Genomic DNA, 23,383 nt, shown 5'->3' on the forward strand with positions numbered 1-23,383 from the left:
GTCTGGGTTCTATGAATGGAAATGAGCTCTCAAATTAAATCTGGCACAGAGAATCTCTCTCCTCTTGAGGCTGATGCTGTTTGATACATTGTCTTTAATGTAAATAAATTAGTTGACTAAACTAAATATCATCTACAGTTTGAGAATAAAGTAGCGTAGTTCAAAGTCTAAAATGTACCTTCATCAGCAAAACATATTGCTTTGGGCCCCTAATGTCTGTGTGCACATGTAACTCTGTCTCTAAGTGCACATCAACTAAAGTGCTTTCTCCAAAGTAACAGGGTTACTTTAAAATATATTGCCCAAAAAGTCCCCAAAGCAACTTACTCTTCTGTTGTATTACTTTCTTGTCAAGGTTTATTTTAGGTCAGATATCTAACAGGATGAGAAAACCTTTCATAAGCAGCGGGGCTTTTCCTCAGGCAATGAAGCCATTAAATCCTAATGATAACCCAATAGATATGTTTTTATTCCTATTGACTCTAATATTTTCATGATGTTTTAGCTTCTGTTAGCACTGGATATACTCCTGTATTCCTTCACTTTTGTGTACTTAAACGCTTCACATTTTTGTTGTCACTGTGGTTAAGGGAAACACGTGAATGTGAAATTAAATACACAGACACATACAATGTATTATAATAGTTCGTAATATATCTAAGCAGTAGCCCATAAATCACATAAACAAAATGAACAAGAAATAACAGTGCCCTGATATTTTAAAAATGCCCTGAAAGGTTCTTATAGGATGCCCCGTGGTACAAACCATTATGAATGGCCCTCCAATGGCTTTCTGTTGTTTTCATTTTGGAGTTTGCTGTATTTATGACACAGGTCTTTTTCTCACAGATCCCAAATAACCCTAGTTGTATCAATGTAATTGGAGTTTTATGAGATACTTTTCCAAGAGGTCGGACAGGGAGATTTATTTCGCCCTGAATTGTTTCTGAAACCAAACAGTTTTTTTTTAGAAAATGTAGCTATTATTTGTGAATTCACTGTCCGAACAAATTTGTATCTGATTCAGAATTTAAATACCTAGATTTATTTTAGCGTTTATGAGAGATGTTACATTCATGAACGATCCGAATCTTTTGAACGGCTCTTTAACACAAATGACGGGAACCAAGTCATAGTTGTGAGCCGTTCATTTTTTTATCCCTATGTTTCACACAGATGCACACACAAGCTCCTCCTTTGCTACTCCACAGAGTGAGAAGACTATACACCCAAGAACAATTCAGGGGTCCTCTGCAGGGTTTAACTTTTTTACAAAGCAGCTGCACTCCAACAAGTCACCAGTCCATTGCAGTTTTAATACTAGTAGTACTAGTAGGTTGTATTTACATGTTTCTCTCATTTGTTATAGTTTCATCTATTTTTCTAATACTTTAAATATCTTTTTGTAAAAGTATTGAGTTGTTCTATCAAAATATTCTTGTGTGAAATGTTTTCTCTAAAATTTGCACTAAATCAGTCAGGTGTACTACATACATGCATGCAATACTAACAGTACCGAACTACTGCAGCATGTGGTATCTATTTTTTTTTCTCTTGTATACTAAATTTCTTAAAGATGCTTTCAGTGATTTCATCACCTATAGAGTAGATTTGTGGGATTTCTGTGTTTGAATGATTCTGACCCAATTGTATCCTATTATTTCTTCCAGTGATTATTTCCCAGACAAAATGAGTTACCCCTTGGCTAGCTTCTTAGATAAGAAAATATAAAATGAACCAGCTTTTTGAACGGCTCTTTGAAAGGAACGGATCCACAAAATCCGGCTCCCTTGAAGAAGCCATAAATATCTCTAATATTTTCGTTTTTGTGCATTTTTACTGACACTTACTGACCACAGGGGAAGATCTGGCACCAGCGTGCTCTCTGCCGTTTTCGATGCCGTAGAAGAAGACGAGAGCGGAGCCGGAAGGACAACGCCTGACAGAAGGACGGAGCCGTGCTGGACTGTACTGTAGTTAGCTACCTCTGCAAAGATGCTGTCCAACATCTCTAATGTACTGAGAACTGGCGTTCAAAGAAATGTAAGTACACACAAAGGAAAAAAATAACCCTCCTTAGATAAATGCTGCATCACAGTGTCTCTGTGAAACCTCCTGTTTTTTTATAAGCCTGTCAGCGCTGTTCTGACCTTGTGGGGCCGAGTGATAGCTTTTAGCTACTTCAGCTAAAGTCTGCAAAAATACACTTGAGTTATTCATGAAACCCCAAGCATTTAAAGTAGTAAAGTCCGCGTCTTTATTATGTCTCTAGAATTTGACACGGGTTAAGGTTTTGGCTTTTGTTATGGACTCTGGGGGCGTGATTTTACAGTGCTATTGTTTTCTTACAGCTGCAGAAAATTAAACAACTTTCTAATAACGGGTACCTGTATTTATTTCAAATAATACAGCTAGTTGTCAGTTTGGCTCATTGTCTTGTGTAAATTTAATGACATCTTATTCTCAAAGAAAACTTGTCCGAGTGTTGTATGCTTGACGTCAGTTTTGTTGCGTTTCAAAGCCAAATCCCACAGTACTGCCAGTTTTTAGTGGGGTGTCTCCAATAACAAGAAAGCCTTTGACAGGTAACTATCCTTTTGAACCTAATAATTTTCATGTATAGTTAAAGTCACAGGATGTTGACATTTATAGACTCCCCCTTAGTTTGCCTGCCAAATAATGGGAACACTTTGGGGTCGTCCAGACTGTTGGGATACTTTAATACAGGGGTTCTAGTCTTAGGTCTTGGTCTCCATAATAATAATGGCAGAAGCCAGGGATCCCCATTGTAACTGAAGGTGGTTTAAGCAGGGTTGAACACAGTTGTGCACACTCAAGATCAGTCTGGTGCAGAATTATATTTTAAGGATTTTTTAAAATACTACTTTGATTTTAAAATAAATCTCATCAAATTACTGTTTTATTTGAAACAGGCTAATTTTCAGCATAAACCTCTACAAAAATTTTAAATATGCAGTTTAATATAATTAAAAAAATTTCCTTTAATTTCTTTTGAAGGCATCTTGCAACCCTCTTTCAGTGTCTCGTGTCCCCCATCTTGGGAACCACTGCTTTAATACAGACTGGAATAAACCATATTACAATTAACTTCAACAATTAAAACCAGCTGAAGTGATTTCAGTGTTTGTCAACTTGCCTTAGTAAAGACACATGCAAAGATTTTTTTTTTTGTCTATTTTATTGTACAGACTTGTAATCAGTTTTGTTTGTGGATGTTGTCATTTGGGCTCCTGATTAAAGTTGTGTTGTGTAGTATGTTGACATGGATGGGAATTTTATCTCGCAGACTGATGTCACTATATAGGCCCTTGATTTTCACTAGTCTCTTTGCTTAGATCTCTCAGAGGAAGCAACATTAATTTTTATCTCTTTGGTTGTAAAAGTGATTTTGGTTTACTTGACTGTAGTAGATTTTATGTTTTGTGTACAGAAGCTGAAAATGTTAAAACTGTCAAATTTTAATACATGAAATTGCTATATCTAAATAACTAAAGCTTCATTAGATGTGTATGAAATGTTTGATAGTAGCAAATCTTTGTTATTGAAGTTATTATAATGAGACATTGTGGTATTGCAGAGATGTCTTTGCATTAAGATCTTGATCCATCTTTATTTATTTATCATATCTGTCAGAATAATTGTAAGAAAACAATTTTTAGAACTTGCAACGAGTATTAAACCATACTTTTTTATTGCTTTGTCACTGATATGAAAACACAGCCACTATATTCTCATGAGTGGTTAAAAATTTCAACTTTGTCGAAATTAAAGTTATGCTGTCCGTGTTTTTTAAATCTACCATTCTTTCTTGGTAGGTAGCTGCAGTGGTCATATCAGCACGCACATATGCTGACTTTACCCCAGAGGCTACATTTGAAATAAAGGTAATCTTCACACACTGACTTGGATTTCTACAAAATAAAAAAGTACACAATGGTTTCTGAGTTACTTTTGTTATGTTCTTTCCTTAAGAAATGCGACGTCCACAAGCTGGAGGAGGGCCCGGCCACTCAGGTTGTTATGACCCGAGAGGAGGGTCTCCAGTATTACCGCACCATGCAGACCATGAGGCGTATGGAGCTGAAGGCTGATCAGCTGTACAAGCAGAAAATCATTAGAGGGTTCTGTCACTTATACGATGGCCAGGTAGAGTGTTTTTTTGACTTCTTGGCTATACTTAAAAATAAGACGAGCTACACTAGTTTTAAGGTGTCATAAGGATTTTTTTTTGCACTGAATGATTAAAGTGTGCATGGACATACAAAAAATGATATATATAACTTCAAAACTGTTGCTCATTGTGTAAAGCTATTCAAACACACTATTTAAAGTGATAAAAAAGCTACTTTGAAAGTTTAAACAGGCTCTGGAATATTGATCAATCAGTGAAAAAAATAGCCTAAATCCTCCCTGTTGTTAGTGCTACACATTTGTAGTCTTGTAACAAACATCTACATGCATGAGTGCACATGTAAACAGCATGTCAATTGCTTCCTTATCCCTGCAGGAGGCCTGCGCAGTGGGTATTGAGGCAGCTATTAATCTGTCAGACCACCTGATCACTGCTTACCGTGCCCACGGTTACACCTATACCAGAGGAGGAACAGTGAGGGAGATCATGGCTGAACTCACCGGTGAGTCTGAAACTCTGAGACGCTGTCAGGTTTCCAGTAAAGTTTGGTTTTGAGACTCGTATTGTTATTCTAGTATTCCACCACTGTGCTTTTCCTCTTAATTTATGCATGTTTCCTTTTTCTTTACAGGCAGGAGAGGAGGTATCGCCAAGGGCAAAGGAGGCTCCATGCACATGTACTGTAAAAATTTCTATGGAGGAAACGGAATTGTCGGGGCTCAGGTATATCACCAGACTCTTTAAGAGGGTTGTTGAGACCAAACAAGGGAATTAATCACAAAAGCTTTGTTTTGATTTGCTGCATCCTCCCTAAACTTATGATTTAGTCAATTACTTTTACAAGAAGTGATGGAGAGATGAGGGAAAATTAACCAGAATTCAGATGTTGTGGGTTTCATGTAAACATGTTCTTCTAGTTTTCTGCCTGTGTGATGTATTTGTGATAGGTCTTATAAGGGCTACATACTGGTTTCTTCTTACTAGTGTTGTGTAAATAAAGAACAAAGGAAAATGAAAACAAAAAAACAGAACTACCAAAAATTCTAGTTTGGAAAAATGTAGTTCCCTAATGCTGTATATCAATGGATTCAAGGCATTACCAAAATGTGTGTTTTAAACATTATGTAAGTGCCTTACAAATACGAGAGTAAATTAATCACCACATTAAGGATTTAAGGATATTTACTGTCATTTGTTGTTTTTTAATGCCATTCCAAATCATGTAGGTACATGTAAAGGATAAAGATTAGGTTCTCAGATCCTGTATTTAGTTGACATTAATAATATAGAATACAATAATACATTATGTTAAAACAATTATATTCAATAAAAGATGCATTTACAATCAAAGAAACTAGATACAAATCTAAAAGATTTTGAAAACACTGAGAAATAAATATTTTGCATTTAATATTTATAAATGTGAATATGGGCATTATAAGACACCTTAGCCAAGTGTCTTCAACTGAAAATTTTCAGAAAAGCTTGCATGAAATGATATGTAAACCAGCAGAGCTGGTAATCGAAAATATTCTGTCTGACTGCAGAAATATTTGATAATGCATTTTCAAAGTATCAAAAGAAAGCAAAACAGTGTGTTCTTGCAGGTCATTTTTCTGCAATATTACAGTCACAGCCCATGTGTACAACCTGGTGTCATATGACTTCATTCAGGACACTAAAACAAAGAATACCAAAAGGATTTAGTTGTAAAGAAAGGAAGGGTGTGTTTGCGGAAGATGGTTAAATAACACATCCTTAGCCATGTTTTCTATTTAATGCTGATATTTCAAAACATTTTTGAAGACTTGATGTGATGGCTGCATCCCATTGATGTGAGCGTTTTATATGTTAAGGTTACGATTGTGTAATCTCAAGACACATCTGTGTTCTCCTCAGGTTCCCCTTGGTGCTGGTGTAGCTCTGGCTTGTAAGTATTTGGGCACGGATGAGCTGTGCGTCTGTCTCTATGGTGACGGTGCTGCCAACCAGGTATGCATAAATAGTTTGTTATAAGAAAGAAACAGTGACAAAACCTCCTACATACACCCTCCAACTTACATAGTTTTGGCTTCTAATGCAAACAAGCAACCTAAAAAAGGACGTATCACATGTTTGTGCCATTTTATTTATTGTTTGTATTTATTTCCTTTGTTTTTTAACAGGGTCAGATTTTTGAAACCTACAACATGGCTGCACTTTGGAAGCTGCCTGCCATCTTCATCTGTGAGAACAACAGGTATGGCATGGGTACGTCAGTGGAGCGAGCTGCAGCCAGCACAGACTACTACAAGAGAGGAGACTTCATTCCTGGTCTCAGGGTACTGCTCTTATTCATGTCTTCAAACAGAAAGTGACAACATTTTAGAAGACATAAGTGTGATTTTTTTTTATGTCAGTTTAATCAGGATTTCTGGGATAATAAACTCATTTGTGTTGTTACCATGGCAACAAAACTATCAGAATATTTTTCCCTGTTCACTATTTATATATTTTCACTATTTATCAGTACATTTCTATTAAGTTCCCTTGAATAAGAGTGGGGTTTTTTTGCTTTTAGGTGGATGGGATGGACGTTCTGTGTGTTCGGGAAGCAACCAGGTTTGCTGCTGATCACTGCCGATCTGGGAAGGTGAGTTCAACCCGTTAGTAGAGGGGAAAAAGGGTCTCAGTCTCTAATGGCTGTTTCAACTGGCTGCCTGTTTTCTCGGCATGTGTGCTGCATTTGTTTCACACTAGGTGCAGGTTTGCTGTGTACTGGCTTTTACTTTGAAAAGTACAAACCACAAGTGTACTTGTACTGTCTTTATCTTTCCTATTACAAATTGAACCCCTGCGGAAACCGAAACCTTCACAAATGGTAGAAGTTTAGGGATTGGCTTTATTTAACAGACACATTTTAGCTGGTGGCCTTCATCAAGGTCGTCAGAAACAGATTGGAAACATCTTCTACCGATGTGGACGTATGTATTTGCTACAGTAAGGTAATACGACTATCATTTTTCTGTTTATTTTGGCCAACAGCCATGTTTGTAAAAAACAGGCAAGATCTTAAATCTCTAGAATCTGCTCGCATGAGACGTGCATATCAGGCACGTGAAATGCAGTCCTTACACAGGCAGTCTGAAAGATTGACTGACTTGTAAACATGCAAAGGAACTAAAAACCAAGCCATGTCATGGCCAAGATGCACATTTCATGTGCCAAGTCTGAAACAACCATAAGATACCGTTACCTGAAGTAAAGCACAGCACATCCATTCCTTTAATACTTTTAACTTGTCTACTCAGTCATCATCAGATAACTGGTACTAAGAGTACCTGGATGCAGCCAAGAACCTCCACTTCACACCGGAAGTCGGAAAATCACTGCCATATCTCGTCTTCTAATACTGGAAGTCACTTGAACTGAATGTCTTCTTCGTTGTTTTCTCTTGTGTCGCCACCATATTTATAGAGGCAAGTCCACCACATAAAGAAATACGAGTAGACAAAAAATTCGTGACTTTTTCCGGACTAACAGGCACAGCGATTACATAACATCAATTTAAATAAATTGATTTGTGATCGAAATTCAAGTGTCCCTTTGCACAGACATAATATGTGATGGGAGATTGGCTGGCTGGCTGGACACCGCTTCCATGTTGCCAGAGGCAAGTCTGCTACGTCATTCAATACAGAAGACAAGGATTGTGCAAGTTTTTGGAATGAAAAAGCTCAAACGACTAGATTGCATGGATTTTAATGAATCATTTTTAATAAATGATCGATATTAAAATAATAATTGACAGTGAAACATAAAAAGCAGAATCCGCTTTCTTGTATTTTCTCAGTTAAATGAAAGATGTACTCCATGATTTAAAATAAAATAATTTTATATATAATACAGTTTCATATATGTCAAGATAGTTTTTATTTTGTATTTATATATTTATAAATACATAATCTGATCGTTTGAGCCTTTTATTTCAAAAACTTGCACAATCCTTGTCTTCTGTATTGAATGACGTAGCAGACTTGCCTCTGGCAACATGGAGGCAACGTCCGACTAGCCAGCCAATCTCCCGTCGCATATTATGTCTGTGCAAAGTGATTGAACTTCGATCATAAATCAATTTATTCAAATTAATGTTGGTAATCGCTGTGCCTGTTAGTCTGAAAAGTCACATATTTTTCGTCTACTTGTATTTCCTTATGTGGTGGACTTGCCTCTATTGACATGGTGACAACACAGGAGAAAACAACGAAAACTTCCAGTATCAGAAGATGAGATATGGCGACGCTTGTCCGACTTCCGGTGTGAAGTGGAGGTCCTCAGCTGCATCCAGGTCCCTCTCGATAACTGCAGCATCTAAGTTATGCTTGAAATAATTCGTGTTGTGTTTTTCATCAGGGCCCCATCCTAATGGAGCTTCAGACCTACCGCTACCACGGACACAGTATGAGCGACCCTGGCGTCAGGTAAATCATCACACAGCCTCATATCATCTCTAATATTTCCTGAACAACTTTGCAGATTTTTATTGAATGGTTAATTTCTCCAACAGCTTTATTTATGTTTATTAATAATCTGATCTCCAAATGTTACCCTCACTCTGCTGCTGCCCCCTTGCTTGTGCCACAGTAGAAGTAGTCGTGTTCACGTACTCTTCTGCCCGCTGTAGTGGCTTTGCAAAGCTCTGACCACAGCCAAGGGATGGACTGAACATTAACAGTCACACTGCTGTCGGCTTTAGCAGACTAATGCCAGGCTTTAATAACACAGCAGGAAATTCTCCAAGTGCTTATAAAAATGTAAAGTTAACACTCACCACAGCAAACCAACTCACATTTTCTTCTGTTGATTGGTTTTAAAATATCTGATCAGTTCACCTCCATAATCACAGTTGGTTAAAAAAAGGGTTAAATAAAATAATGACAATGCTGGTAATCAAGATTTTCAAAATCATAGTTTGTGTCAGCTTTGAAAAAAAAAATGATTGCATTAGTGTATCCCTACAACATCCCTGCACCAATCTCTCCCCTTGCAGCTATCGTACACGTGAGGAGATCCAGGAGGTCCGGGGTAAGAGTGACCCCATCTCCATGCTGAAGGACCGCATGCTGAACAACAACATGGCCAGCGTGGAGGAACTCAAGGTAAGCAGTTATTTCAGGTGATACATGCAGCTATCCATGAAAAAGGGCACAATTTAAGCGATAGCTGTTCTGGGACTTCTTAAAGCTGGAAATAAAAGCTGACAGACTCAAAGGATTTAAAGGTTTTTGTCTATTTAGATGCTTTCTTGGTTTCCATTGAAAAAGAAGTTGAATCAATTTAAGATAAAATACCCATATTTATCAGCTATGTCCTGTGGTGTGTCCTACTCACATTTTGCATTTTAAGGTAAATGATTTCTGACCCGTGTTGTTTCTGCAGGAGATTGACGTGGAGGTGAGGAAGGAGATTGAGGATGCAGCTCAGTTCGCCACCACAGACCCCGAGCCCCCGCTGGATGACCTCTGCAACCACATCTTTTACAACGATCCACCGATGGAGGTGCGCGGCACGAACCCGTGGACCAAGCTGAAGTCTGTTAGCTAAAGTTTTTATTTTTTTCCTTAAGATGCTTACCCTCTCAATATAAAATGACCAGCCCTGCCCCTCATTTATACGCACACATCATAAAATGTACCACAACTTAACACCTCTGACCCAGAGCTTTAATCATCAACAAAATAATAAATCAGTGCTGTACATTTTAGCATCTGGGACCATGTTTACAAACATGTTCTGAGAATAAAACAAAGAAAGAACACTAATATATTAAAACCTTTAAGTTAACTTTGTGCTAATTTTCTCCTTTTAGTCCCTTTTCCATAAATTTCCAAGCAGACCTTCAGAAAAGCTATTTACTGCCAACTTTACAGTTTAAATTAAAGCTTTAACAGGAATGAATAATGTTATTTCTGCATAAAACGTCAGACACCTTGCTGATAAAAATGTTAAACAGGCAGACATGGAAGTAAGTCAATATTAAATGATGCTTTTGGTATAAAAAATACATTGAGTTAATTTTTCATTCGAGATATTTGATCCAGTTTCTTATTTATTAGATTTTCTGCAGAGAAGAATAAAATATTGACAAACTTCCTGAATTATAGATCATTTACTAAAAATCTCCACCTGCAATGGTGAAATATTTATCTTGTGTTTGGAGTAGTACATGCAGCAATGCATATTTGAATGTATGAATCAATATTATTGTCTTGTTTAAAAGGGTTTTCTTTAAATATTTTAAGGTTAATTGAACATTAAGCACTTGTCATGTTTTATCCTCAGAAGTTTTGCTAATTTGGCCCCATCTCAACATGTTAAATAGCTTCAGATACACGTTTGATGATTTTCTGTGGTCTTTATGAGGTGTGATAAACAAATGTCCATTGGCCCAACATCTAATTTGTAAAAACAAACATCTTTTTACTCTTAATATTGAAGTGTACCTATAAAACACCAGTTTCTGTTTTGTTTTAACCCCAACCTATGAGGACTTTGTAAAAGGCAGCCGGGTACAGACTGTTTAAATCATCAACACTCATTTTGTCTCCATATCTTTTCTTTCAATGTTTGTATGTATGAGAACAAGTAAACAGCAAGGGAAATTTTTTAATTTATCTTGCCAAACCAAACATGTGCCTGGCAGATCTCATGATGTTCCATAAAGCTGAATGTGTATTTTCATGTCTGTCACACTTCAAGCTGAGCAGCTGATCCTGTGCCTCTAAAAGTTGAGTGTTTTCAGAGATGTGTTCAGACTTGAGTTTATATTCATGGAGTTATTTTGCAGATTCTCAGGTGCTCAGGTGCCTTTGTAAAGTTTCAGGATTGAAACTTAAAAAGCTATTTTTTTCTCTAGAGAAGCTTGTTTTAAGATGCTAACTATCCTTATAATTTACAGTCAAAATGAACACAAACTGAACCATCTTTCGCTCAAACAACGGTGCATAAAAACACTCTGACCTTTAGTCAGTGCATTTATCAGCTCAGCTTCACATTTCATGATGTTTTCAAATCAAAGACGGCTGTTGGGTAAAGTTTTGATGGTGCAGCAACGTGAGCGTCAGTAGCGTTATGTACCTGTGGTATTTAAAGACATCAGCAGTGGTACAAACTTAAAGGGCTATTGACATTTTTGATTGTAGTTTTTCTTGTTTAGTACTTGGATTAAAAGATGACAGCTCTGTCAACTCAGGCAGCAAGAAAACCTGCATATCAGCATATACTGCTGCAAGCAAGCTGCTATTTTAAATTTATATTATGAATATCCAAAGTAATTTAAACTAAATCTTCTTGTTATACATCAGTACATGGCTAATAAGACAGACTAAAATCGAAAAATGTCAATACTTGTATTTATACAACTGGAAAAAGCTACGGAGCAGGTTTTATTGTAGTGAACTGTTACATTGTTAGGTTGGCAGATAAAGAAAATAAACGCTCCATGGAAACATTTTATGTTTTATGTGTGCGTTATTGTAATAAAAAGCCTGTAAGATACCAAGTTTGTGGACTTTTTTTTTTTTTTGCATTCAGAGATAATGGATAAACTCTTCTCATATTGCTTTGAATCATGATCAAAAGAGATAATTTCTTTATTCACTTGTTGTGGGACCACACCAGAAGAACTGGCTCCCACTGACTGCTGATTTTTTTTTTTTGTTTGTTTTTTTGTATGCAAGATAGATTTTTCACTCTGTGGGATGACAGTTACTTATCCTTTCTTATGACCTCCAAAAAAGAAAGGCATTTTAAATGACTTCATATGGTACATTTGATTATTTTAAAATACATTCATAAAATGGGTCCAACTTAGAATAAAACCATAGCCAGTAGATGAAATTTATAAAGAAATGACAAAGAAATTCTGAATTTCTAAGTTTTCACATGACAGAAGGATACAGGGCCCACTGCTCTTTAAAGACACACAGACATCAAATGTCAATTATTACATGTAATATGTCCACTCACAGCTACTGTCTATACATGATGTATTACATGTATTCTGCTTCTATCTGTTTCTTATGATGAATTATTACAGAAATAATAATATACTTTACAGGCTGTTGTATTCTTTTGTATCGTTCTTATAGTGGTAATGGAAAGGCCTGGCTGTACAGAATGATACATGTTTTTTTGTTTGTTTTTTAACCACCTACAGAGACAGCTTGGTTTCCCAGGCTGTGGCATTGTTATTTTGGGGGTCACAGGCTGGAACGTTTTGGAACCCCTGAGTGATTCTCAAAGTGGGAGTTAAGAATAGTATATTTTGACCTATATTGTAAAATTATAGTTAATAAATATAGTACAAACATTTGGTGATATTTGTACTTAAACGTGAGTAATGTGTATGAAAACTACTTAAATGTAAATTTGTACATAATTTACGCAAAAAGGTATGCTTTGACCACCTCCAGGGACAGTTGGGGTCTTAAGTCTATGGCGGTGTTATTTTGTGGGTCTTGGGGTGAAAAGTTTTGCAACCCTTGATTTAGACCACTGCCATAGCAGCCACCAGCAATCAGAAAAAAGGTCATACGAGCCTTCTATATCAATGAACATAGGATGAATATTGAGTTCAATTCAAACTTTATTACACACAATGGGACCAGGTTAAAAAGAAAAAGACAACACAAGTGTCACCAACACACTGTCACCTTTTCATAGAGACTAAAATGATGTTTGTATGTTGAAGCATTCAGGAATAGCAGCCTTTTTATTTCAGGTGTGTTGCCATGGTTACCATGGTAAGTAAGGGTTCTTTTTGGAGTCTCCAGTTTGACAATGCCTGGACTTTTCCACATAAAAACTGGTGTAAAATACAAATTTTTTGTTCTATTGTTATCAGCTTTGAACCTGAGCTAAAGCTAAAGCTTCATTCTTTAGTCCAGTTAAATTTTCTTGCAGCAACAGTCATCTAAACCCTCTGTTTCACAATGTAAATTTAGAGAGGAAAAAACAGCTGTAATCCTTAACACCAATTCACGTATGCCTGTGCGTTTTAACTATTTTTACCTGGAATTAAAGAGGTGGTTTAATATGAGTAAGGAACGGGCTAATCAGTACCTCCAGGAGATGGCAGTACTGCTACAGCAAGGACGCCATCTGCTGCTGAACTTATAGGACGAAGAAGAGGAGGAGAAGGAAGAAGACTCTTCAAAACCCTGCCAACAACCTGAAACGCGTTGCCATTCTGCGGCTTCGTCCTCTCCACCCAGCAGCGACATGAAGTTTGTGCCCCACTCAGTCATGAAGAAGGAGCTTCTGTGCGCCGCTGGCTTCCTCCTCTTCCTCAGCAGCACAGTCACGTCTGCAGAGGAAGGAACTAACGTGAAAAACTCCCAGTGTCACAACTACGCGGGAGGACACGTATATCCCGGAGAGGCTTCCCGTGTGCCTGTGTCTGACCATTCCCTGCACCTCAGCAAAGCCAAGAGTGAGTTTCTATCCCTTAGTATTTGCATATTTAACTAGTGCACTGTGATTCGCTTTTCACTATACAACAGCTGCTGCAGCCTGTGCACGGTGGCCCAGGAGGACAATAGAAGAACAGTATGTGACTGCAGCTTCTGTGCATGCAGGAAATCTACTTTAATTCTTAGTTTTTCACTAAAGAGGTCAATAAACTTATACTGGATAATGTTTGTTGGACACGTCATTCTATTACATCTGTAGCTGATATTTCTCCGCCCCTTTGACACATGACGGAATAGTCCCAGGTGGTTGGACACAATAACTTGTCTTATGATGTGCACACTTGTAAGCAAATATAAATGTTAGAGTCAATCATTAATTTAGAGAACTATGTGTTACTAGATACATTTAGTGTTTGCGACATCAGTAAACGCTGTTTACTGTATAAAGTTTATGGTGTGCACCTGTAATTCAAGTTCATTTGATATCCAGTCATTTTTACCATGCAACAGTAATTTACTTTTACTCATTGTGTTTATATTTCATTATTTTACTGCTTTCTAAATGTTCATTTGCCTGATGTGTATAAGCCCGAGCTGCACCAGTTATTTCAAATGTGCTACAACAATTTCTTGTTTTAATCACATGCATCTCTTCCAACTTCAGTTTCAAAGCCAGCACCACAGTGGGAAGGAACAGCCGTCATCAACGGTGAATTCAAGGAGCTGAAGCTGTCAGACTACAAAGGCAAATATCTGGTCTTTTTCTTCTACCCCCTCGACTTGTGAGTAACATCTGAGACACACATTACACCATCATTTGGTTTGCAGTCTGAGGGTCTCCTTATAAAGTGTGTTTGCTCTTGTTTTTAGCACATTTGTTTGTCCCACTGAGATCATTGCATTCAGCGATCGTGTGCATGAGTTCAAAGCCATAAATACTGAGGTGGTCGCCTGCTCCGTGGACTCCCAGTTCACACACCTGGCCTGGTAAGATTACCGTATCTAACACCAAGGATGACATCAACAACGACAACTCATAATAGATGTCCAAAGATATAGTGCTTTCAGGAAGTATTCAGACGCCCTTCACCTTTTTCAATTTTATGATATTGCAGCCTGATGCTACAGTTGTTTAAATTCATTTTTTCTTCTCATTAATGTACAGTCAGTGCCCCATAATATCAAAGTGAAACCATTTATTTTTTTATTGCTTCAAATTTATTACAAAGAAAAAACTGAAATATCACATTGACATAATAATTCAGACCCTTTGCAACACCACTTGGAATTTACCCCATGTTCCTCCCATTTCTCTTGATCATTGCTGAGATGTTTCTACACCTTGATTAGAGTCCACCTGTGGTGAATTAAATTGATTGGACACCATTTTAAAAGGCTGAAGATGCATATCAGAGCAAAATCCAAGCCATGAGGTCAAAGGAACTGTCTGCAGAGCTCAGAGACAGCAATGAGAGCCTGTGTGGAGATGGGACAGAATTCCAGAAGGACAACCATCACTGCAGCCCTCCACCAACCTGGGCTTATGGCAGAGTAGCTAGACAGAAGCCTCTCCTCAGCGGAAAACACATGAAAACCTTGGTGCACACCATAAACTATAAAAACCTTCTCCTCACCTATAAAACTCTCCACAACCTAGCCCCCACTTACCTCTGTGACCTCCTTCATGAATACACTCCCTCCCGCACCCTACGCTCAACCTCTGCTGGACTACTAACCATCCCCATGTCACGCCTCAGTACCATGCGTGCCCGAGCCTTCAGCTGCTCAGCACCCAGACTCTGGAACCCCCCCCCCCACATAAGACAGTCAGACTCCATCACTTCATTCAAATCCCAACTCAAAACCCACCTGTTCAAACTGGCATATTCCCTCTAACTGGACATTGTGCACTTCACTTGTCTTTTATGTTGATGTTTTATTGTTGTTTTATTATGCTTTTACTTTATGTAAGGTGACCTTGGGTAACTTGAAGGGCGCCTCTAAATAAAATGTATTATGAAAGCCCACTTGGACTTGAAGCACCTGAAGCACTCTGACTGTGAGAAACAAGATTCTCTGATTGAATGAAACCAAGATTGTACTGTTTGGCCTCAGTGCTAAATGCTATATCTGTAGGATGCCAGGATCTGCTTACAAACTACCTAATACAATACCAACAGTGAAGCATGGTGGTGGCAGCATCATGCTGTGGGGGTGTTTTTCTGCAGCAGGGACTGGGAGACTGGTCAGGGTTGAGGGAAAACAGAATGCAGCAAAATACAGATATATTCTTAAACCTGTTCCGCTGTGATAGAGGCCTCAGACTAGGCTGAAGGTTCACCTTCCTACAGTCAAGACAACATGACTGAGTGTAGATTACTAAGAAAAAAAAATAATTTAAACATCAGGCTGCAACATGACAGTGAAAAAAGTGAAGGGGTTATGGATACTTTCCTAATGCACTCTATATGTAATATTAGACTCACTGAAGTTCAATAATCCAATGATCCAAATGATGTGATGATTATTGTGAGGTTTGTGTGTTTATTCAGTACTTTATGTTTGCTTAATTATTGTCATTAACAGGATAAATACACCCAGGAAGCAGGGCGGTCTTGGACCAATGAAAATCCCTCTGTTGTCTGACCTAACTCACCAGATTTCTAAAGACTATGGCGTCTATCTGGAGGACCAGGGTCACACTCTGAGGTATAATATAAAAAAGACAATTTATTGGATAACAAATGTTACTCAGTACTTTCTGTTTTCACAACTAATTTTGATGAAATTCAGGCAATGTTTTAAAAAGTCAACACCAGCATATGCTAGTGTTAACTGATTCACTGCTTTTGTTTTAAATAAGAGGTTGCTTTGGAAAATTCAGTTTTACACCTCATAACATGATTTAAACTTTCTTTGAACTTTTGTTTTACATAATGTGCACTACACAGATAGTCATGAGGAATATGTGGACAAAAGTATTTATTTATTTAGCACTGGCAGCCAGTGAGGAGCATGTCCCTCTTTGCCATCTAGGCGAGGGCAGGACAGAAATTGTAATGTTGAGCAGTCAGAAGACATGTAGTGTGCTTCACAACTTTCTAAATCACATCTATGTAGAAGTTATCAGTAAATAATTAACCAGTGTATTTCTCTCAGGGGACTCTTCATCATTGATGACAAAGGCGACCTGAGGCAGATCACCATGAATGATCTTCCAGTGGGACGATCTGTGGACGAGACTCTGCGGCTGGTGCAGGCGTTCCAGTACACTGACAAACACGGAGAAGGTATGCATGGAAACCTACTTGTTTTTTAATAGCCATAATTTGATTAAGGTTGTGAACATTTTCAAAATTGCAGACCTTTTTGATTCATGTTTTGCTATTATTGTTTGTCATTTTGTAATTTAGACAGTGTGTCAGTAATGTTTGGTTTTTACAATGTTTAAAATTCTGTTATTGTGACAAGTGTTGATGAAATATGGCCCCAGTTCTTATGAAACACTCATTTGTTTGAAAATTCGCTTAGCTGATTGGATTCATGCCCTTTATTTTGTAGTGTGTCCAGCAGGATGGAAGCCAGGCAGTGACACAGTGAGTATTATCTTTATAACTATTTGTCATAGCAGCAGTAATGTTAGATATAAAATGTGTCCAGCTGAGCCCTTTTCACACATGCACTCCTAAAAATGTCTTCATGTGTTACTTTTTCACATGGCCTTCAGCATGTTCACATGCAGTTAAAAAGCTGATTTATTTTGTCCAAATAAAGATTGATTGAAAAATGCTTGTAAACATGTTAGTCCAACTTAGATGGTTCTACTTGCTACTGGTGGCAAGACTTTACTGCCAAAATCCTCCTCACCGACTCAGTGAAATTTTCAGGAATATTATCACTTCCCAACTTGATGAAATTTTGTAAGAAGGCTGGCAGGGGAAATCCAGATAAAGTCAAATTGAAAACTAATGCAGCTCACCCTGGAAAACGTATGCATAGTTTCAGGGTCTTGAACATGTATGAAAAGGATTTCAGTCTTTGTCATAGAAGACCTTAAAGTAATTTGGGGGGAAATATTCTTAAATAAAAGTCAGATTTGTCATCATGAACATAACTTAATCAATGAAACATATACTTGAGGATTGTGTTGGCATCTTGATCTTGCTTGAAAATATTGTGATGTTTGTTTGTGTCATGTGTTTCTTCTTCTTCTGCGCACTAATTTAAATGTTTCTTTCCCACAGATCATTCCCGACCCTTCAGGCAAGCTCAAGTATTTTGATAAATTGAACTGATCCATCATCCTTGTCTGTGAAATCCAAATAAAATGAAAGAACGAATAAACTGTGTTTTCCAAAAAATGATGTCTGTTTGATTTGTAACATTTATCAGACTGGGTTTCAGTGCAAGCATCACACTGTCAGGAAGCAGCTGCTGTTGATGTGAATTCACCCAGTAACACCAGATGCTCTTTGGAAATAACTAAGAAGAGTCAAAAGAAAAAATACACTTGCTCTACTATTTATGGTGTCTGCTGTGAATCTGCTAGAATACAAATGTTCACTAAAGATTCAACACATCAGGTTAGAGAGTACATTCAGGTAAGACTACTTACCTGAAGCATTAACTTAAAGGAGAGAGTAAATGTGGCTCTCAGAGGAAGCAGTTGAACAATGGTGCCATGCTGACATGTCACATTATAGTACTGTCAGAATTTGAAGTAAATACAAGATACTTTTGACTTCCTGTAAGGATAAGTGCTCAGTGAAGAAGTCTTTAAATGTTATGCCCTTAATTTTGGCCTACACAAGTCAACTGTGCGGACTGATAAGCAGCAAAAAGCAAACACTTCCCCAAGGTTGTCAGGTGGGAACACCCCTTCACTAGTGTTTAATTTAGTTAGTTTAATAAACACCTCAGGATGGTTGAACAGTGTGCTACGGTACCCCCACAATGTTAGCTCTCACCACCCAACATAACAAACTTATGTTCTTTATTCTACCTAACATCTCCATCACAGCCCAAACAACACTGCACCTTCAACAGACCAAGGCTTTGTAATGACACTGCTGATACTACTTTACCTACGTATGTGGCCCCTGATTGCCCCAAAAACAAGATGACTATTCCTGGTGTCAACATTACACAAGACAAAGAACAGCAAAGATCATGAGTAACAATGAGCAACATTTACTGGTTTGGTAATGTGCATGCTTTCTTTAATGTGCTTATTTGATATCCTTACATAATGAATATTAATGCAGGCATGGTCCTTGAAATCACAGATGCTCCCTACACTCTTCAGAAACAGTCAATATCAAAGCATTAACATGTTTCCAAATGCATCTCTAGTGACCCCTTGTGGTCGGATCTCATTTATCTGTTTAAATGCAATAATACAAAGCTGTCATTAGCATACTTCTAAAGAAGCTAAAAAATAACAAGAAGACTTACAGGCAAGCAAGAGAGAGATTAGGAAAACATATCTGCAGAAGTGTTGACATAATCTTATCTTTTAAAAATGCCTACATAGCCTACATGTCTGGGTTTTATCAGTAAAGTTTTACAGTAACCAACAATCAGGACCACAGAATTCAGGTCACTGATCTGTTATTTGTTGCTAATTTAATACCTAAGTTTCTCTCTCATTATGACCGTTTCCAAGGATAAGAATCATTCAGAAAACAAAGTAGAGAAAAAACATCACCCTAAAGTTTATGTAAACAATAATTTTGTCACACCTAGCAATAATGCCTAATTTTCACTTGCATGTGTTACTCTTTTATACAACATATATTTCATTAGCCCTTTGATATAAGATACAATTACTTGAAATAAGAAATTGACTTTTCATTTTTATACACATGATGATATTCTGGTGCAACGCTCTCTAAAACTGCAGGCTAATGCGACTATCGCCAAGTACCTTATACAACCCAACTTCAAAAATGTTGAAATATCCCTTTAAAGTCTGGAGTTAGTCTGATCTAAATTTAACTTGCTGCATTAATGGTAGTGTAGGAGAGTTGTTTTTGTTTTTTACTGACAATAAAATTCTCCTGTCACCTGTCATTCTGTCAGTCACATTGAATGCATATTTTCATTTCATTTCATTTCAAACCTTTATTCTTGAAAGGACATTGAGGTTTCCCTCATTTCCAATGTCGTCGAGATTAACCAATCAGTGGAGCCAGTCATGTGAGAGCTTGAACTCCACTCCACTCCACAAATCTAAGATGTAAGGTGGTAGTTTTCCAATGAAGGCCTTAAAAATGTATAAAACTAATGTCTGTTGCACCTGTTTTCAAGGGAAGGCCAACCAACCTTCTCATATAGGACACAAAGATAAGTGCTGTATCCACCACCGATTATAAATCTAAGCGCGGAGTAATATAGTGTCCAAGGGCCTGAGCATTGAATCTCTGTAATCAATAACTGAAAGGAGCACAGCTTCAACTATTCTCTTCCTACAAGACAGTGGAAAACTTGATTTTTTTCTGTACAGGAAGCCAATTTTCTGTCTCAGCTTGGAGGTCAGAGAGTTCACATGGAACTTAAAAGGAAAGTCATCGTCAAGCCACATGCCAAGATATTTATACTCTGTGACTCTCTCACTTTCTGAGCCATTTACAGTATACACATGCAAATCATCATAATCACGTTTTCTGGCTCTGGAAAACAACATAAATTTTGTTTTGCTTGCGTTAAGCACAAGTTTGTGATTGATTAAAAAGTCCTGTACAGAATTAAATGTGAGCTGCAAGTTTTTGACAGCTAATGGTACAGAGTCTGCCACACAATACAAAATGGTATCATCTGCATATAGATGGGTACAACAACTATTCACAGAAAAAAAAATCATTTAAGTAAAAAGCAAGGGGCCCAGAACTGACCTTTGTGGAACACCTCTGTTTATGAGAAGAAAATCAGATTTGGCACACCCTTATTTAACACACTGACGCCTGTCAGACAAATAATCATGAAACCAGGTACATGCAGTTTTATCCAGCCCAATAGAACATAATTTTCTTAATAGAAGGTGATGATCAACTGTATCAAATGCTTTTGACAGGTCTATGAAAAGTGCTGCGCAATGTTGCCTCTTATCTAGTGCTGATATTATATCATTTGTTACCAGTGTGATTGCTGAGATTGTGCTATGGACTGCCCTGAAGACTGATTGATATGGGTTGAGTACTGAGTGATATGAAAGAAAAGATTTCAGTTGGGTATTTACCAACGATTCAAGGATTTTTGCCAGACAGGGTAATTTGGAGATGGGACGGTAATTATTAGAGTCATCTCTTGCACCACCTTTATGCAAAGGAACCACATGTGCTGATTTCCAGACTAGGAAATCTACCTGTAATACTATGATACACGTTTGTATTAATTACATTGTGTTTTGTGTTTAACTGCACATACCATCTGACATTTAAAACTATTTAACACAAGAAACCATCTGAAAAGGTCAAACCAGACGGCATGCCATCCTCCAGTGTGACCCAGGACACAAACAAACTCATCTAACATCCTCTGAATGTGACCTCAGTGCAGGTAGAGTGTGTTTATACCTGCTGCTCACTTGTGATAAAATCACTCAAGACATGTTACTACCTGGCGCAGGCAGCACCAAAAACTGTAAAAGCTGTTCATTTAGGCCAACCTATAAAAGAGGATGTTATAAACCAACACAGAACAACTTGTTCCTTCATGTTGACAGAAATAACAACAAATTCAACATCACTAAAACTCTGATTTAAAAAATTCAGTCTGAAAAGAGTGCTTCTAAAGCTGTAGCAGTTTACTACTAATAAGGTCAAAGTGCAAAATTTATCTGAGAAAGTTTAGAAGTTAAAAAAAGTTGCAAAACATCCAAAGTAAAGAAACTCCACTAGCTAAGCCTTTTGAAAAGACTTCTTCCTTTTTCAGCCTTGCACATGCAGCAGAAGTCTATTGAGAATGGCATGAACGTCATGTGAGTCCAGTCTGCAGTTTGTCATCACAGCATAGAGCCTGTTCAGAGGGCAGAGAACAAGACTAGAAACCACCTCTGTCCAGTATCCCTATTAGACATGCTGTCATTACAGAAACGGTTAGATCATGACCTGTGGGTTGGGACAAAAAGACGAACGCGAGGCATTTTCAGTTTGTTAAAAATGTATGCCCTGTAAATTAATCTAGCTAAAAGTCTTTGATGTATAAAAAGCCCTAATGATCATTCACCCATATCACGTATTTCAGTCTGTTTTGCTGTGATAACAAATATATTTTTGTTGATTTCATGAACTCTTATCCAACTTATCTTAAAAAAAAAAAAATACAAAGCAGCTTTTCCCGTGATAATGTGTTGATTTCACAAGACCTGTAGGAAACAAACAAAATTTGCATGCTATCATGGGAAACTGAGTACATAAGACGTGTATAGAGCGAGGGTTAGGGTACCAAAAGTTAAAAACCTGAACTCCAAAACATAATCACAAAATGTTTAATGAAGCTGAGTAAAGTTAGCTTGCAGGAAAAACCTCGTCCTCCATGAAAACATTGTAAGGCAGCAAATGTAGCTCTTTTAGCTGCATGAGCTAGATATCAGAGCTACATAACTAGTGCAGCATTGTAGCTAACACTGCTAAAGCTAACCTGACAAAGCAGCTGCGCAAGTTACGTTTCACATTATCTGCATTGCTAGGTTAGCTCTGTTTGCTAAATCTGACTTAGCTACAGATCACAGAGTTACATAGCTAGTGTAGGTAAAGCTACTCTCACAAAGCAGTTGTGAGGTACGTAGATATGTTATCTATGTAGTTACATTAGCATCAGTTATATTTGCTAAAGCTCATGTTGCTAAAGCTAACTTAGCTACATTGGCTTATGTAGTAACATTACTTACATAGCTAGAGTACCTATGTTAGCTTTAGCTTTTTGAGTATCCAGAGATTAGACCATTTAAGAACAACAATGAGTCTCCAACCAGCACTGTGTGAGGCCTTTGAATCACCATAAACTCTTGAAGGCTGTCTAGAAAAGCTTTCCCTGGTTAATCATTACACCAACAGGTATCATATCACTGACTCGAAGCAGCGAGTGTGCATGAAGAGTTAATCGCCCACTTCCTCGCTTCCGGCTACTGATATTCTTAAAGTCCACGACTGTGTTTTTTTTTCTAATCTTATTCTATTAAACTTCCTCGGTGGTAGCAACGCTTCTATGTTATAGACTATAACTCCTTTACTCTAATTCTGTGATGTTTGCTTTTGCACCAGAAGACCGAGTAAGTTTCCGTGCATGTGTAAATGTACTGGGAAATAATCCAGACTCTGATTCTGGTTTACTCTTTATTGGCGGTGCATGACAAAATACGTTACATAAAAAGGTAATTCATTGGCCCAATAAAGTTTTGTTCTCTGATCTCAGCAAGGTAACTGAAGGTTTGATAATTTACTGCATATCAGAATGGCAGAAGGCTGCTTTAATATTAGTGATTTCAAGGCAAGGCAGCTTTCAAAGCACAGAGACAAGTCAACGTTGTCAGCATTATAATACTCGGATACTTTTTTGTATTCTTTATACCATGTGTTTTAAAACAAAAATAGTTTACGTTATTTCAATATTTGATTGTATGGAAAAGTACCAGACGTTTTTAATAACTACATAAATTCAGTCACTGGTCACTGACTTATCAGTATTCCTGGCTACCATTACACCATGAAGACAAAAGAACACTCCAAGCAACTCAGAGAAAAGATCATGGAAAAGTATAAGTCTGGGGATGGATAGA

The 23,383-nt window shown here is 37.6% G+C and overlaps 2 protein-coding genes across 2 annotated transcripts; both read left to right on the plus strand.

The window, feature by feature from the left end:
* The first annotated feature begins 1,913 nt into the window (after nucleotides 1-1,913).
* pdha1a (pyruvate dehydrogenase E1 subunit alpha 1a) lies at nucleotides 1,914-11,689 on the plus strand. Its single transcript, XM_041801565.1, has 11 exons — nucleotides 1,914-2,043; nucleotides 3,837-3,905; nucleotides 3,994-4,167; nucleotides 4,529-4,655; nucleotides 4,785-4,876; nucleotides 6,053-6,145; nucleotides 6,319-6,474; nucleotides 6,714-6,785; nucleotides 8,546-8,613; nucleotides 9,183-9,291; nucleotides 9,572-11,689. Exons 1-11 carry the CDS (start codon nucleotides 1,996-1,998, stop codon nucleotides 9,734-9,736), a joined length of 1,173 nt encoding a protein of 390 aa, XP_041657499.1. The 5' UTR covers nucleotides 1,914-1,995; the 3' UTR covers nucleotides 9,737-11,689.
* A 1,624-nt stretch (nucleotides 11,690-13,313) lies between these two features.
* On the plus strand, nucleotides 13,314-17,966 carry prdx4 (peroxiredoxin 4). Its single transcript, XM_041801210.1, has 7 exons — nucleotides 13,314-13,625; nucleotides 14,270-14,387; nucleotides 14,476-14,592; nucleotides 16,192-16,314; nucleotides 16,765-16,895; nucleotides 17,167-17,201; nucleotides 17,850-17,966. The coding sequence occupies exons 1-7, from the start codon at nucleotides 13,415-13,417 to the stop codon at nucleotides 17,898-17,900; spliced, it is 786 nt and encodes a 261-aa protein (XP_041657144.1). The 5' UTR covers nucleotides 13,314-13,414; the 3' UTR covers nucleotides 17,901-17,966.
* The last annotated feature ends 5,417 nt before the right edge of the window (nucleotides 17,967-23,383 follow it).

Source organism: Cheilinus undulatus, linkage group 12 (genome assembly GCF_018320785.1).
Source record: "Cheilinus undulatus linkage group 12, ASM1832078v1, whole genome shotgun sequence".
Classification (NCBI taxonomy): Eukaryota; Metazoa; Chordata; class Actinopteri; order Labriformes; family Labridae; genus Cheilinus; species Cheilinus undulatus.

Bases quoted from the DNA above. Each gene is read 5' to 3' on its own strand.
- pdha1a (XM_041801565.1), top strand. From the start codon at position 1,996: ATGCTGTCCAACATCTCTAATGTACTGAGAACTGGCGTTCAAAGAAAT. The intron at 4,168-4,528 runs GTAGAGTGTTTT...TTATCCCTGCAG, and splicing joins GTCACTTATACGATGGCCAG to GAGGCCTGCGCAGTGGGTAT. The intron at 6,475-6,713 runs GTACTGCTCTTA...TTTTGCTTTTAG, and splicing joins ACTTCATTCCTGGTCTCAGG to GTGGATGGGATGGACGTTCT.
- prdx4 (XM_041801210.1), top strand. From the start codon at position 13,415: ATGAAGTTTGTGCCCCACTCAGTCATGAAGAAGGAGCTTCTGTGCGCC. The intron at 14,593-16,191 runs GTAAGATTACCG...TGTCATTAACAG, and splicing joins CAGTTCACACACCTGGCCTG to GATAAATACACCCAGGAAGC. The intron at 16,896-17,166 runs GTATGCATGGAA...TTTATTTTGTAG, and splicing joins CACTGACAAACACGGAGAAG to TGTGTCCAGCAGGATGGAAG.